Genomic DNA, 17,379 nt, shown 5'->3' with positions numbered 1-17,379 from the left:
CCACTCAGATGGTGGAAGGAACCTGGCTTGTAAAGCTCCCTGTGCCAGATTCATCTGCGTCAGGGCGATGATGGAAAAAGAAACGCCAGTGTGTGGGGAACACTGGATATCAAACATATATTAGATATTACACAATTGGTTTGTTTCAGGCAGTGGAATCTGCCCAGGGGAACTTTATTGCTTAATGAGTAAACGGGCTAGTGAGTGGAATGCCAGGAGTGTGTAGGAGGGCCTGGATTACACTGAGGAAAAACACACGGTGGTGATGGTGGTGGTGGGTGGCGGGGTGCGCTTGTTTTGGTGAAGGAAGTATTTTCACTTAATAAAACACTGAAGCACACAACTGTAAACTGTAACTTTGTGTGTCATTGCTTTTATTTCCGCCGACAACACAATGCCATGACAACACAAATTGAAACATGCTTGCTTTTGGTTGTTGACGTGTCGACTAACTGGTTGTGATGATTCCCAGGCTGTGTGTGTGACAGACGGGGAGAGGATCCTGGGGCTGGGAGACCTGGGCTGCTACGGGATGGGCATCCCGGTGGGCAAGCTGGCCCTGTACACAGCGTGCGGAGGCGTGCCGCCACAGCAGTGCCTGCCCGTCATGCTGGACGTGGGCACAGACAACGAGGTGAGACCACATTCTGATTGGTTGTTTTCCTAGGCAAGACCTCCAAGGTGAAATTCATCTTTTTCCACTCCTGGTTGGTCCACACATCACATGGCTTTTTGTGAGTGGACATTTGTTTTGGCTGATTTGTTTCTTTGCCGTTGCTTCATGTTGAACTCTGCATCTCATTCTGCATATTCTTTGGCTTCTTTTATTTTTTATAACTCAATATGCCGGAGCCGTTGCCAACTCTGGTCTCTATCAATTGTTGCCCATTTTACTGCTGTGCCTCTGGGAACAGGAGACTAATAAAAGGAGCGCTTACTTACATCTTTGGATGTGATGTGCACCGCGGGCATCTTGGTCTGACGGATATTTGTGGGAAAATGAGATCTCAGCGGGCTCAGTGTTAATGGGACAGGGAGGAATCATGAAACATGAGGTCGCATCCCTGCCTCACTGCCCTCCTGCCCCAGACTCAACACTAACACTAATAATAACACTCAAACAAATGTACACGCCAACATGGAAATACTATATATCCACTTTGGGCAGGTAAGACGAGTTCAAGGTCCTCTAGAAATTCCAGAGAAAAGGCGAAATAACAGTCTCATAATTCTGTAGCCAGGAAACACCCTTAATATAATTGAGGTAAGTAGCTCCATTCATGGCTGCCAACTGGGAAAGCACCTCTCCCCACTGCCAGCGTGCCACGGCCCAGCCAACAGAGCTGCAGTTACCCACCTATGCTCTCTGTTTGCTCTGGCAGAGCCTCCCTAAAAGATAATCTCCCGGCGTCTGACTAAGAATAGGCTTTGTTTAACTGCGTTTTGTCAGTGTCATCTCAATCTGGGCCAAGGGCGTCGCCCGCCTCAGGCGCCCCCGCCCGTCCGACACAGCTGAGCGACGCCTGTCAGGAGCTGCCCCCCTTCATCATCTGTTTTCCAACGGCTGGATCTCTTGCGATGACTCGGTCTCTTCGACCTGGAGGGAATGTCCCCGGGTGTGTCGGGGCTGAGACGGGGGGATTGTGCTGAGGTTAGATGAATTTGCAAATAAACCCCGCGCAAGTAATGCAAATAACAGAGAGGACCTGGAATTCTGATTAAAGTGGACAGAGGCAAAAGAATGAGGAGAAACACCCTGGACGGCTTTAGATTTCACTCCGTCCCTCAACGCTTACTTAATTTACACTTCATTGAAATCCGCAAGGTCACAGCAGAAATCTCTTCCTTTGTAATAAAATGTTGCCTCCTGAGAAAGCAGTTAAAACATATTGCATTACCGCTTTGGTTTGTGGAGTGGATCTGGTGTTATGGAGAGTTATACGGTCTCTCATCCTGCCAGATCCTCAAGCTTGGCTCCTTCTCCGCACAAAGCTACATAGTTACCTTCTGACCTCTTCCTGTGCTGGCATCTTCCCGTCCGCTTCACTTCTCCATATTGAGCCGACTCCTGTGATGATACGCCTGTGGAGAGCAGATGCACAGGAAGGTGCACACAACAGCAGCAGTTAGAGACATTTATGGGCATCGCAACACAACTTTAACAGGCTCTCCTGGATTCTTTGACCTTTAGTTTGTCTCTGTCCTCGCTCTGCTGCCAAAGAAAAAACATTGTTGGAGTATTTGTGTTGGTGTGTCTGTGTGTGTGTCTGTGTGCATGGTTGCAGGACACACTAATGATCAGTCAGTGGCCATAGCAGTAGCACTTTTCATATTTAACTCTTATTGTACCATAACACATCTCCATTATTGTGTATCTGCTGGTTATCTCAAAATTAAAATAAGTAACTATTACAGGGATTTGACTGGAGGCTGCTTGGCTGTGGCCGACGTTTCCATTTTTCTGTTATTCTAAAGAGATGACAGGCTAAATGAGATGTAATGGGCTAAATGGACTGGCTGTGTGTGTGTTTGGGGTGTGTGTGTGTGGGTGTGTGTGTGTGTGTTTTGTGCCATGTGGATGTCTTCTGGACTGACTTCTCATAGGGCAGCATGCTAGTCTGCTTCCTTTCACTCTGCAGGCCCGACTTTGAGGGCTTGATGGGAGCAGATGGTTGGGACGCTATGAGGTCGTGGTAGCTATAGTAAATTGTTAAAATGACTGTTATTAAAGGATTATATTTGTTCTTTCAGTTTGAATGGAGCAAAGGGACAGACATATTTTCCAATACAGATTAGAGATCTGGAGGAGAGGACATTTCATTTCATCTAATTCTGGCTGTTTCTGGAAGTGTCTTTTTGCCCTTTTGACGTATAGAAATTAATTGCTGTGATTCATTTTTCATACATTTTACTCCCCGCTGTCAGGAAACTCAGTGCCTGTGAAATGTCTGCTTGACATACAGGACGTGCAGAGGAATGTAATAGCTGTGTAATGTGTGAGAACCAGCCTCTCTGCCTCTCTTATCTCATTTAAACTTACACACAAAAAACATGGATGTCTCTGCAACGAGAGCAACAAACACTCACACTCACACACACAAACACACACTCTGCTTTTTCCAACAGCCCCTGGGTGTCCTTTAGTGTCCTAAAACGGCTCAAATCTGCTTTTTATTTTGGGTTCACACCACCGCAAGTTCATTCACATTTGTGTTCACTTTCCTTCACCACTGAAAGAACAGAAAGGAAATGGAGACAAGACAGACATCTTAGCCAATCAACAGTAGATAATCTCCCACATAAAGACAGCTGACGTGAATGTGTAACACACCTGTTAAGGCAAACCTAGCCAGCAGTCAAACAGCACCTAAAATGACCTGTTTTCACTCAGTGCGCACGGCTGTAAAGTAGAAAACGGAGCAAGTTGTGTATCTCGCCATCATACCGTAGTTGAAAACAGGACACGTCAGCGGCAGAGGCCCAGAACGCGATTCTTGATCCCCGATTACCATAGCAGCGTATGAACATGTGCTTGTTTGGGTTAGCGCTGAACTCGGCCGCCTCCTGCACAATTACCGTCTGCCGAAACGCTCGCCAGGAAATGACTCGTCCGCTTCAAATAAATGTCGCTTTGTAAACATTGGGAGCTGTTCTCGGTCGTGGCGACTCTTGACCCTGCCACGAAAGAGAAAGGTGGCTGCCGCCGCTCTCCAAGCCGCGTCCATCTGAGTGGCACCCTGTAATTATCCATCACCAAAATCTGAGGGAAGTAAAGGTCGCCTGTCCCAATGAGGCATAGCAACACTCCGGATCAGCTCTCCACCCATTTGGAATCGGAATGTTTTTGAATGTCAGAGTGTGCTGAGGAGAACAAATTGAGGGTAATACTGTATATATAATTTTTTCTTTTTCTTTTATTATAACCAATGACTCGTCTGGGTGGTTGGAACGGAAGGAGGACGCTGGTTAGGGCTCCTTTAGCTTCCTTTAGCTTCCATTAGGTTCTATCAGAGTTCTTCTAAACACAAGAGATACAGCATGTGTGTAATATTTTGCCTGGAAAGTCACAAAATCATATAAATGAACAATAAACAACACTGCTAGTCAAAGAAGAAGAACCAAAAACCTAATTCAGATGTTTACTTGCGCAAAACCAAACAGATTTTATCAGTTAAATGCACTCAAATGTAAGATCACACAAGGGAAGAACAGAATTTTGGTAAAGAATGAAAGAAACAAATGAATAGAGACAAAACAGACATAAGGGAAGAAGAGAGAGAGAAGGGATGGAGCATCTGTTACCCTGCTGGCATACTGGAGTAAAAAGTACCAAGTCTCTCAGGATGTAAACACTGAAGTAACGATTTGTACTCAATTACTTTTCCGCCGCTGATAGTATCATGTCATAAAAAGCGGCTGGTTGATTGCAAAGACAGAACCGTGTTATGTCAAGCATGTGGACCAAGTCAAAGGGCCCATAAAATATGTCCCATAAGGCCACAGGAACGTCTGTAAGCAATCTATCACTGCTGGCTGGCGTCCACTTCCACTTATCGCATCACACACACACACACACACACACACACACACACACACACACACACACACACACACACCCCTTCCCGAGAACTTAATGCTCTTAATTCTCACATCTCCGCCGTGTCCCTATCATCCTTCAAAATACAGCGTAAAGGTCAAAGTTCGCCACCGTTAACTCCTTCATCTTTTGCAGCTCAGTCACAGCAGAGAGGAGAGACAGGAAAATCAGCGTTTTTCCACTTTTCCGTCGTCTTTGATGGACTTTGCGGTTAATGTACTTTGTCTAATATGTCCAGCAAAGCAGCCATTTCAGTAGAATTGGCTTTGATTAATGGATCATAGATTAGTAAGCGAACATAAATTCTGTATTTGAATGTTACATTGATGTGATTGGCCGGGTGTGAAGGGATTGAAATCACGATAAAAGCGTTGAAAAGCTCGACAGTCTGAGCGGTTGTTCTACACAGAGACGGATCTGCAGATAGTGTGTGTGTGAAATGAAAGGAGGAATTTTTCCAACGACGTGGGCTCACACACATGGTTCATATTACAGCGTGAAAAAGTCCCAGGCCTGCAGAGACACAGGTGTGTGTGTGTGTGCCTACGTCTCTCCTCTCTTCTTAATTATTCTATTGAAAGAATGTAAACAGGGCGACAGAAAGCTGAGGATTCTTTGATCCGGTGCATTCTTTGAGTTCCTCTGCTGCACTACAGGAACACATTTCCACTCGAGACGTTGTGACGTCATTGCACCGCGCTGCCCCTCGGGGGTCGGGTGAATGTGGAGTCAAATGAATGAGCGCTGACCTTTTCTGTGTGAATGAGGTCTGTGCTCTGTGTGAGATGGAACAAAACCCTACAGTTATCAGGCCAAACAGTATCAGACCTCTGACCAGAAGACATCAGACCTCAGACAAAAGGTTATGAGGGGGGAAAGAAAGGCCTCAGGTAGCATGTGTCTGTCTCATTTCTTTATTTTCTTAGAATGGTTACATATAGTTTTATACTCTCTGCCCATCCAGGTGGAGACAAAGCAGCAGAAGTGGTATCTTAAGTCTAAACGTCTGCATGGTAATAATAGGAAAAATATACACTGAATTGAACTGAGCTTGAGTCGCAGCAAACTTTCTACCTTTAAAAATAAAAGTGCTACATTTCACACAAGGTCTGTAATTTACTGTTATGGTCCCACTTATTACTGTTTTTTGTGCAGCAATTGAGTCGTTTCTGAGACACCGCTTTTATTCTGAATTCTTTATTATAAGAAGTGACCACCAGACGCATTCATGGTCCAAAAAGGGTTCCAGGGTGCAGCAGACAGCAATTTAACGTATCATTATTCTTGCGTATTGCAATAGTGTAGACCTTGTACCTTACTTCCATTCAGACCTGACCCATCAATGACCTTCACAGCCACCTGCCAAAGTATCCTTTAGCAAAATGCCTCACATCTACTTGAAGAAATAAAATCGCACTTTTGCACATTCTTCACCCGGTACATTCCATTAGTCTCTTTCTCTGCAAATGATTTAGAGAAAAAGGTTTGTCCTTCTTTACAGTTTCTAACATTGATGTCTTTAATCTTACATAACGCATTAGCTCTTCATTAGCTGACTTTGTAGAAACTTGACAGGTATGAAATAGGTCATCCATGCAGTTCGGTGCTTATGCTAATGAGCACCTTGATACAATTCTAATCCAAGCAAAGCCAGGATCACACAACCTGATTAGACTGAAATCTGAAAAACTGCCAAACTATACATTGGTGTGCTCCAACTGGAACATGCAAATGCTCCTTTGGCTTACAGTCAGTATAGTCACTCAGTGTGTGTGTGTGTGTGTGTGTGTGTGTCCTCACCTGCCAAACCACATGCTGACTCACAGTGACACATCTATATTCATGTCTATTCTGCGAACAACGGCATCCTTTGAATATATAATGTCTGTATAAAACTATAAAGATCAGTGTTATAACGTTAGACCTCCCTCTTCCTGTTGGTTTCTGTTTCTAATAAGCAGAGGCCAGACAGATTGTCCATCATGAATGTGCTGTATGTAGTTTAATGATGTCACCATATTGGAAGCGGAGATCAGAATTGTCCCGTTTCCTCTTGCGATCCACCAAACGTTGGCGGACATATGAAAGGAGAATAAGGCATTCTCTCACTCACTCCTCATCAGCTTCACCTCCTCTCCCTCCTCTTCTGTGTGTGTGTGTGTGTGCAGGGTCTGCTGAAGGATCCTCTGTACATTGGACTGAGGCATAAGCGAGTGCGCGGTCAGGCCTACGACGATCTGCTGGATGAATTTACCAAGGCTGTGTCAGAAAGGTACTCACGCATCCTGTTTGAACCTGAATATACATGCATGTGGAACTCTTAGAAGACACATTTCAGTTCATCATCACTCAGTACGTCTGAATATTAAGAGTGACGCACAAAAAGGAGTGATAATACAGAGAGAGACGCTCTATAACCACGGGCTCAGGATTTACGATTAGTGTTGTCTTGCATGGAATAAATATTTACAAGATCCATGCAATTATAGCTTCATGTGTCATGTTCGATTATTCATATTTTAAATCCCAAATCTAATATGTGTTTTCATGCTCAAACGCTGCCCTGCCACAAAGAGCCTGTGGGTTTGGTTCTTGAGCCTGCAGTGATTCACTTTTACCTTTTTTTTTTAAACTTCAGCTTTGGTTGCTAAGCGCTGTCAAGTCGCAAACTGCTTGCTGGCTGAAGTTGTTGTAACATGGCAACATTTGAACTTACTGAAAAGTGCTCAGACATCCTTGAGAACTGTAGGGGTTATTGATTTCATTGGCGGGATTCTCAATAAGCAGATGGCTGAAGCTAACAAGCCGTTCAGAGGAAGAGGAGGGAGATAATAAGGATAATATTGGTAATATTAGAGGCAGAGATGAGCCAGAAAAGGGATGTAGGACAAATGTGTCTGTACTCTTGAGCACCTTTAATAATGTCTGAGATGCTTTTTCCAAGTTTCATGTTGCTAGGATGAGAGATTCTTTGGTTGTTGCGAGTCTAAATTTGTTTTAAGAAGCACAAGCTCACGGATGCACTTAGGTACAAAGGGAATATGCAGGCACGTAAACACAGCCTGTTAAAGGAATACAGAGGCACAGGAGCAACTGGTTTGTGTTGGGAGCAGCTCTTCTGTGTTGACTTCAGTGCTCTCAGTCCAGGGAAAAGTATCTGGCCGCACTGTAAGCATAAACCTCTCGCTTTAATTCTCTCACAGAGTTGATGATGTAATGTTGTCATCCTAACCCCTGCCTCAGCTAATTCACCCAGTGTATCGCAATGTGGGGGTTTAGTCCCGGCTTGTTTAGCTTGGACACACAGCGGGGAACAAAATGTTTACCGTTCCGTGCCATCACTCATTTGGCTCGCGTCTCCCTGCTGATCTTATCTCGTCTCTCTCTTCTCCTGAGCTTGGAAGTAAGCGAGATCTGCCCCCAGAGCTTCTTACTTTATTTGTTTACTCTTTTACTCGCGTCGTGCCTGTGTGTCTCTCTTGCGTCCCCTCTTTTACCACAGAGCCATCGCAGCAGCCACAGCACATGGGCCTGCTTAAGCCTCGTCCTAGCCCGAGGAGAGGAGAGCCCGCAGGGTTGAAAGCGTGGGTCTGGGCCCCCTCCAGCTGGCATCAGGAAGCCCCGACTCTCTAATAACCGGGTAGCTTCTGAACTACAGGGAACGGTGATGCCTTTTCCCCCAAAGAAGCCGGATTGGCAGAAAACGACTAATTATGGTCTCGGAGATTGAATGAATGATTACAGTTCTTCAGTCTTTAAAGTAATATTCATATTTAGTCTTCTAAGAAATGAAAGGAAAATGCAGGTAATTTCAACCCACTGGCTTCATTATATTCCAAGGTTGACTCATCACCAGTAAACAAAACTCTCAAGGCCTTTTGAGTCCACCGTTTAAAAATAAATAGTTCTTTTGCTCCTTACGTGAAGAGGGGATAATGATGCGAGCACATGTTTGATTGGAAGCCAGCTCCCCATTATTAAGTCAAGGATCTCCTCTTGTTAATGATCCACAGGTGTCGCCTGCTGCTTTTGTCACGAGCCAGTCTGGAATTTACCTCCTAATCTCATGACTCCCATAGATAATAAATTTATGAGGTTGAAAAACAAAGCTCAGCAACGGGTTTGAAGCTTTTTTAAATGCCTGGCCCCCGTTCCTTTGCTCTCAGGGGAACGGCGGGGTCACATTTACTTCATTGGTGCCTTTTGTTGGTCTATTCATGGCTCAGAGGCTGGTTACCCTCTTTCAGTGTTTTTAGAGTTTTTAGTGAAATGTTCCCCCGGTTCACCAGAGAGAAAGTGAGAGATCGGGAAATGCTTTTAGTTTTTGCAATGCATCACTAAAAGGAAATTAAAACCATAGCTGCATAATGGCCCCTGCACACACACACACACACACACACACACACACACACACACACAGACACACACACACAGACACAGGTGTTTTCACTTCTGGCTGATTAGACCTCTGCAGCTCCCTGAGTACAGTGATGATGGGAGTCTGATCCATATAATTATTTTTTGTGTCATATATTTTTATTGAAGACACTCCAGCATTTCCCTGTAATTCTAAGGTATACACACAGTCTGGTGTTGGTGTAACTTGTCCTGCCCTAACAGGTGCAATGCATGAGAGTCCTTAGGATCAGTCTGGACTGGAGTCATTTCAGTCACCATCACCTCCAGAATCCTGCCTTAAATATAATATAGAAATCAGACAAATAGATGCAACAGTCAAAGAATTTGGTGTAGTTGCATAAACAGAAGGGGCCGTCAGCTCTCTCTAGATTCTTGGCACTGAGAGAACACGGAACACACAGACAAACCGGTCGGAGGAATGGGTGGAAGGAGCAACAGAAGAAAGGAGAAAGAATGCAGACTGCGTTTCTGTCTTTAATGACGGCTCGGGGATTTGGGAAATAATGTGTGCTGAGAGATGAGAGAGTGAGAGGGGGCTGGGGATTTATTAAGAGGGAGCAGGCCTCCAAAGCCCTGTAGGGACAGCACTAACACACAGCCCGTGTGTGTACACAAACACACACATATGCACGCAGGTCCGACAGCTGTGTTTGGACAGAGCAGCCTTGTCCGTGACCTTTTTTTTTGCAGCGGTTCTCTTTGCCTCTCAATGCATTTCAACTAAAGGGGTCACTTCATCTTCCCCCCCTTTTTGCTTCTTGTCAGCATATATGGCTTCCACCCACTTCCTACTAGCTGGAGATCCTCTGCCCCGGTTCAGATTTCACCAAGTCTCTGATGAAGCCAGATGAGGTTGGGTGCAGGAGCTGGGTCACTCATTAGCCGGGCCGTCCCACAGATTGACCCAGACGTAACACCGAACGTCTGAGTGGTTCTCCACATGTCATCTCAGGTCTCGTGCTCTTTCTTGTAGTATCAGACATTAATAATAACGTCAGGAGCATTTATACTCAAGACACGGGGCGGGTTAGCAGGACGGATCAGGAAACGGTGTGCGTGCAGTCCAGAAACAATGCCTAAGTGTTTCTCCTCTTGCATTCCACTTCTTTCTGTATTATGGAGGGCGAGTCGTAAATCACGGTGGAGTAAAAACGTATAAGACAAAGGAGATCTTTGTTGTTCTGGTGGCATCCGTGAGACGGTTTAAACGCTCCCACAGCAGGAGGGGGGACGGGGGACGAGGGGAGGGGGGAGGCAGATCAGCGTCTCATCTGCATGACCGGTTGTTTGCTTTTTTCCAATCCAGTCCTGTTCAAATCAATTATGTACAAAACATCTTTGTTCATATGCACGACTAAAAGATTGGATTACAGAATGAATGATCACTTTACTTTTCGCATAGCATGAAATCTCTAAGACTTCTATTCTCAAATGCAATCATCTAATAACAAGCAGGTGTCTTAGGATAGGATGAGCGATTGCACAATGACATCATACAGATTTCCATGATTCTATTTGTCTTCATTTTGAAAAGAAGAAATGCAGAAAAGTCAGACTGACACACTCCTGCTCTCCCTGTGCCGCATCATCGCTGGACACACTGAGTGAGAAGAGGTGGCTTTAATGCCCTCAAGTTTGCATTGCAGCTTCTCAAACACAAAGGACTGACAAATAAAGCGTCCCCGGTGGTTCAGGATCTATTAGTTTGTCTCTCTGTTAGGATCGTTCCACACTATATTATACAATAAAAAATGAGGGGAAATAACAAATGGTGTATTTCCCCTCTGAGGCCATGAGGACAATCTGTCTCATACACATAAAGGAACCTTAAGTGTGTTACCATGTGTCCACTACAGAGCAGTTAGGTTGATCCTGAACCCTGAATGAATGAACGGATGGTCGTGTGTGTGTGTGCATCTATCACATTTTAGAGAGCTTTGAGATGAACCACAATGCATGCTGGGTCGGATCACCATTTCGACAGTGACGGTTTTTGAAGTGGCTCATGTGTTCCGGTCGGTCGAGCTGAGCGTCCATGACAGACTCAGTGGTGTGTGATGTTGCCGTGTTACATCCTTTAGCAGGTGTGGGGTGGATGTTTCCCGTTCTCTCATCCCAGTGACAGAAGTGTTTCCCAGCCAGGCATCCCTCAAGTCTCTGAGCTCTGTGGACAGACGCTGTTGCCAAAACACGAGACAAGAAGATGGAAAGTGATCCCCACCGCCAAATGAAGACAGCAGGGGAGGACAGTGGGATTTTCCCAAACAGCCATCATGTCTTCACGTCACCATAGAGTTCTCATCACGCTAAGGCCTGATGCCGAGCCGAGCAGCGACCCTTTCAACACATTTTACTGCCCATCCATCTCCCTGGCTCCTTTTCCTTTCCTCTCCATCGTTGGGAGATTCAAACGTTTCCCACAGGCTCTTTAGGAATATTCCTCAAAATCTTTGGGTGTGTCCCGATTCGCTTAGGTTTCTACCCCTCGACACTTTCCATTTTAGATACAAAAGCAAATACAGCCTCTTTGTCCAGTTTGTTTCCAGCTGGCAAAAAAGGTGCATTGTGGGATTTTGCAGTTGCATTCAGTAGGTTGTCAGGGCAAGACAACAGACTTGTGGAGGAATAGGGGCCATGAACACAAATGGTCTCCAAAGAGGAGCTTTGTTCCTGGCAAAACACACAGAAGCTCGTGCTTTGTCGGAAAAAACTCCCCCTATCTTTATTGGCTGAGGCCAAGGAGCAGAGCTTTCTTCATTGGAGCCATGTTCCTTTCTTTCTTCTGTTCCACAACCACAACCACAAACAGTCACTCTGTAGTTTATGGTCAGCGGGCGGCCATAAATATGCATCTGTTCACAGCTCAGTCACTCTCAGGTCCATGTCAGGACTCTGAGCTTTTCTCTGGGCTCATTTTGATATGGAAATATCTGCTCCATTTCTAAAAGATCACATTACTTTGTAATGTTTATTTTTAAATTGCATTTCTGGAAAGGAGCAACACTCCCTTCCTTGCAGTTCCAGTATTCAGTGAAATAGTAATTTGCACTCAAGAATCCAAAGTGAATGTGTAAAGAGTCAAGAGTTTTGCACTAAATCGCTTTAAGTAGTTTAGAGAAAGTGTTTTTCTTCTTTCTGTTTATTTTGCTGACAGTGTGAACAACCGTGTCCAAGTTGATTGAAAATTCTGCAATTGTGAAATTAGAATAATCTGCACTCTCATTCCAACGTTTTCATCCAGCGTGCCAGTTGAAAGGTCACACGCTTCAAACAAACTCTTTAACTACAGAAAAGTCTGTAGTCTCAATCTACAAAGTAGTACTTACAGCTGACATTTGGTGGAGCAGAAATAGAAAGTAACACGGAATGGAAACGGTCACGCAAAGTACAAGTACCTCAATTATGATGTACTTGTTTCTTTCAGTGAAATATTCCCAATTCAGCTCTTTGTGCCGTCGACATGACCAGCCTCTTTCTGCCTGAACTCATTTGACCTCTTCACTGTTACAGTCTCACCAGCCCACACTAGAGGGCGCTGCGATGGGCCGAGGAGCAGAGCGACATCCAGCACAGTCCTGTCGCCTGCGTCGCGTCTCCCAAAGGCCCGACGCAGTGAAAAGTTTACGGCTCCCTTCTTGGCCTCATTCCTCGGCCTCCTCGCAGGCTCACACTGCCGTATTTCGCCTCAGCGCTTGATGGGAAACACATTTCTTCACTCAGTGCTGCTGCCGTGCTGGCTGAAAGTCACCCGGCCTGTCAGTCAACGCGCTAACATCGTTGTCTCGCAGTTTGGCAGAAGAATCATAAACACTAATGCAGCAATAGAGAGCTCATTTGCGCCTTTAAAGTTTTATGGCAGTCGCTTCACGTCCTCCGTTCATCTTCCGCTTCCGTTTCCGCCACTTCGCCCGTGCCGCCAGTGAAGATTTAAGCGCTTTAGCAGCCTCTCTAAGTGGGCAGCGTAAGAGGAATCTTCTATGAGGTGAGGGAGTTCAAAGGCAAAGCAGCAGTCAACCGAAACTGTGAAAAACAAATATGATGAAGAGGGATTTAAAACATCTGTCCCCTCGTCAGCTCGCCCGGGTGCTTGTTTGACGGACAGGGCTGCAGGTGTTTGGAGGGGGGAGGGGGTGCTCGCTCTGTTTGCTTGGCCTGAACCCCAATTTCCTCGCTCACTGAAACTCGAGCGCTGGTGTTTTTGAACGCAGATTTCTGCCGACCTCGCCCTTTCCTCCCATTGTTTCTAATGGGAGGAGCTTGGATTTAATAGAGCCTGCAAAGTCACATCATACAAAGGGCCTTCAATATCAGCTTAAGTATCCCATATATCTATACTTTGCACTTAAAAACACACTTTACATCTCATCATAGTTGATTAACCTTATCTGACCTGCAGCAGTGCGAACAAATGTACAGTAAGTGAAAGCTCTGATTGATCAATTTTGAGCCCGACACACAACAAATAGATTAGAATGAGCCTTTCTTTCAGTAACTATAACTTAACCCCACTCTCACCTCATCCCCAACATGACCAAAGTTTGGCCTGAGATGATGATGTCATGTCAGGAAGTATTTGGAATTGGATGGAGATTATTTTGAAACCGAAACCGCAGAGCCATAGTTTCAGAACTTATCAGTCAAGCATGTGTGTTGTACTGTGCTTGGCAGAATGTTCAAACTAAATGCATCATGTCTTATACATAGAATCCTTCTGCTTAAAAGAATAAACATTTAAGGCTTTTAAGTTGTTTGGAAATGTACATTGTTCCAGATTTTGCTTTGTAGATGGAATGTTATGCTACAGATGTGCAAACCTTCCATCTGCTGAAAGTCACGAAAACTCTGCAAATCCAATTTACGGACTCATAATACCGTGTGTAGTTTGGTTGTATATGATGTTCTGGTCAGCCGCTCTAGGCTCCTATGTAGCTGTGTGTGTGTGTGAGCTGCTCTGACCTGCGTCTTGTAAAAAATGGACCTCGACCGGTTTACAGGGAGTCTGGGTGGGCCTTGTGTTCTTTTCCTTCACATTTGGCGGTTTTGTAGTTCCGCCTCTTTGTGGAGGGTCGACCTGCCTCACTGACGCTCATAGTTAGGTGACGTCGTAAAATCAGGCAACAGGTGTGTGTCAGCTTGACAACGCTCATCCTCAGTTACATGAAACACAAGGTCAGTGACATTAGTTAAACCTCAGGTATCATGTTTGTTATTGTTATTGTTTTAATGAGGGTCATCTTCGCTATTAACACAGCTGAATTCCATGCTTTGCTGTTATTATGTGTATGATCCATCCATCCATCTCTGCCCCTGTGTCCTGTAGTGCAGTGGGAGAGCGCCCCCCTCAGGCCTGACCCCTAAAGGTCAACTGATGGAGGAGGGGCAGGGTGTTACCGAGAGAGGGGAAGAATAAAGTAATGAAAGTAGAAAGAGAGCAAAATTAAAATGATGGATAGAAAGTGTTGACCTCGTTTTACTCTTTTTACAACATTCTTTTATGATGCTTTAATTTGTGTCTATCTGCTTTCCAGTGCAGATAAAAGGGAAAAAATACTGTTACTAAATGCTACAGGTTACAATCTAGTAACTAGTAGCTACAATCATTCTATACGGTCAATGTGTTGGAATAAAAAGTCACCTTCTTAAAGATACAGCAACCTACATGTTCGTGTGTGTTTTTTGTGTGTGTCTCCAGGTATGGAATGGACTGTCTCATTCAGTTTGAGGACTTTGCCAATGTTAATGCTTTCCGACTGCTGAGCAAATATCGCAATAAATACTGCACCTTCAACGATGACATTCAAGGTAACTGAGCACACACACACTCACACACACACACACATTTTTATCTTTCTCCCTCTTACTAATTTAATGTAACATCGCAGTTTCCACCATTTTGCCTTTATGTCTGTATTTAGCTGAGAGGTCATGACCATCAGGTGTTGGTTGAGAGTGCCAGACTGTGGGCCATCATTTAATCCATTCATGACGACCCCATCAGCGCCACAGATCATTTGAGGGAAAGCTGGTGAGGTTAATTTGTGTTGAAGTGTTTCTACTCTAACCTCAGGTACGGCTGCAGTTGCAGTGGCTGGACTCCTGGCTGCTCTCCGCATCACCAAAAGCAAAATGTGCGATCACACCATTTTGTTCCAAGGTGCAGGGGAGGTAAGTGTAACAACAACACCTGTATTCATGATGCACACTGTGGTTTGCTCTCATGGGTTCTCTCTCTCATGGAGGTGTCATGAAAGTAACTCCTCTCTCTCTTCGCTCCCTCAACTATCTGGCCTTCCTCTCAGGCGGCGATGGGAATTGCTGACCTGATCGCCATGGCCATGCAGAAGGAGGGACTGGCTAAAGAGGCGTGTTTGAAGAAGATCTGGATGGTTGACTCCAAGGGTCTCATCGTCAAGGTGTCTTGGACGTGAACGACACATTCATTGTAATATTCTGTTATTTCTGTATCTACCGCGGTGTATGAAACATCTCCTCCCATGTACCATGAAGGGTCGAGACCACCTGACTCATGAGAAGGAGCCGTTTGCTCATGAGCATCCACAGATGAATAAACTGGAGGAGGCGGTGCTGGACCTCAAACCCACAGCCATCATTGGTAAAACAAAAAAGCATTAAAGGGAACACAGTGTGCAAACTTCCATGTTCATATTCTCACTTTTACACCATTGAAATGCTTTTAGTGTAAGAAAGTGTCCAAGCACTTCCATCCCATGTTACAGAAGGAAAGGACCACACAAAATGTAGCTTTCAGGGCAATTTAGGCGTCAACCTTTAACCTTGAAAAAAGGTTTAGAGTGAAAACGAAAAGTCAAACAGTTGGATTAACTTCAGATGGAACTTTGTGTTGACTGAAGTCTTTCTCTCTCAGGCGTGGCAGCGGTTCCAGGAGCCTTCTCCGAGCAGATCATCAGGCACATGGCTTCCTTTAACAAACACCCCATCATCTTCGCCCTCAGCAACCCCACCAGCAAAGCCGAATGCACAGCTGAGCAGTGTTACACACTCACTGAGGTACGGACTCTTATGTAACCATGGATGGATGTCTTGCTCATTGCAGACCTATGTCTTCATCTATTACCACACGTGTGTGTGTGTGTGTGTGTGTGTGTGTGCTGCAGGGACGGGGCATCTTTGCCAGTGGCAGTCCGTTTGACCCCGTGACGCTGCCTGATGGGAGGACGTTCCACCCCGGACAGGGAAACAACGCGTACATCTTCCCTGGCGTGGGCTTGGGGGTCACCGCTTGCCACGCCCGACATGTTACTGATGAAATCTTCCTCACTGCGGCAGAAGTAACACTTACGCACACACTCGCCCACACAAACACACACCCGCTGCTCGCATCGATTACATAATTGCATAAAGGTCAATGAATGCAACATTTGGATGAATAGTATGCAGATTTTCCTCACATCTGCAGTCGCTCATCTATAGTCCTTCTTCAGGCTCTTGCTCATCTGGTGACAGAGAAAGACCTGGCAGAGGGACGCTTGTATCCTCCTCTCAACACCATCAGGGAAGTCTCCATCACACTGGCAGTCAAGGTAAACAGATTAGTAGATGTAGCTCATGTCGCTTTGAGTCCAGCGTTACTTATACACACACAGATTACACACACACAAGTTGGAGCTGATGACGTAACTGTCCAAACCTTGTGCGTTACAGGTCATAGAGTGTGCCTATAATCAGAAACTGGCTACTCTGCTTCCAGAACCCGCCGACAAAGAGGCACTGGTGCGCTCGCTCACCTACAGCACCGACTACGACGAGTTTGTTGTGGACTCATACCCCTGGCCGGAGAACAGCATGTCCGTCCAGTCGTGCAAACTTTAACATAAGGGACCTTATTGCACATAATGCACTGAATAGGGCTGAAAAATGACTACTGACGTACAAAAAAAGCTTATCAACGTCTTGTGTGTAGTATTTTCTCACTGATATATTACTGAAATGATTGACAGTAAGTGAAACGTTTTTAAGAACCAATCCTGCTACCAGCATTGCTACTTGCTATAGAAATGTTATGGCATGAAGCAATATACAGATATTTTCAAATGCAATACTAATAGTTACTGTTATTGCATCACATTTTACAATTATATATTTATGCAAAATCCTGCACAGGTTACCTTTAATTGTACTCCAAGAGGGAATTATTTTGGGAGTGTAATAAATATGAAAAAACTCACTGACAAGCAAGAGAGATTATTTTTTGCCATGTCTGTTACATCTGTCAACCTCAGCTTTACACTTCACTGTGTTTTGTACTGGCAAAGCCCAAGGATGCAGTGGGTGTTGGACATATTGTATCTATAAGAGACTTTGTAATAAAGATGTGGCAGAAA

At 45.0% G+C, this 17,379-nt stretch overlaps 1 protein-coding gene across 1 annotated transcript in view; it reads left to right on the top strand.

Moving 5' to 3' along the window:
* me1 (malic enzyme 1, NADP(+)-dependent, cytosolic) overlaps positions 1-17,379 on the top strand; it is a 67,970-nt gene extending 50,591 nt beyond the window's left edge. The window contains exons 5-14 of the mRNA XM_076150583.1: positions 473-634; positions 6,766-6,869; positions 14,709-14,818; positions 15,084-15,181; positions 15,316-15,429; positions 15,524-15,629; positions 15,903-16,045; positions 16,153-16,326; positions 16,480-16,578; positions 16,700-17,379. Coding sequence (XP_076006698.1) covers positions 473-634; positions 6,766-6,869; positions 14,709-14,818; positions 15,084-15,181; positions 15,316-15,429; positions 15,524-15,629; positions 15,903-16,045; positions 16,153-16,326; positions 16,480-16,578; positions 16,700-16,867 — 1,278 coding nt within the window. The 3' untranslated portion in view covers positions 16,868-17,379. The remainder of the gene's footprint in view (positions 1-472; positions 635-6,765; positions 6,870-14,708; positions 14,819-15,083; positions 15,182-15,315; positions 15,430-15,523; positions 15,630-15,902; positions 16,046-16,152; positions 16,327-16,479; positions 16,579-16,699) is intronic.

The sequence above is a fragment of the Genypterus blacodes genome, unplaced genomic scaffold (assembly GCF_046128005.1).
Source record: "Genypterus blacodes isolate CSIRO-AG114 ecotype Tasmania unplaced genomic scaffold, CSIRO-AGI_Gbla_v1 ptg000052l_1, whole genome shotgun sequence".
Classification (NCBI taxonomy): Eukaryota; Metazoa; Chordata; class Actinopteri; order Ophidiiformes; family Ophidiidae; genus Genypterus; species Genypterus blacodes.
The sequence above is the reverse complement of the archived record's forward strand: the minus strand, read 5'-3'. Positions and strand labels throughout refer to the sequence as shown.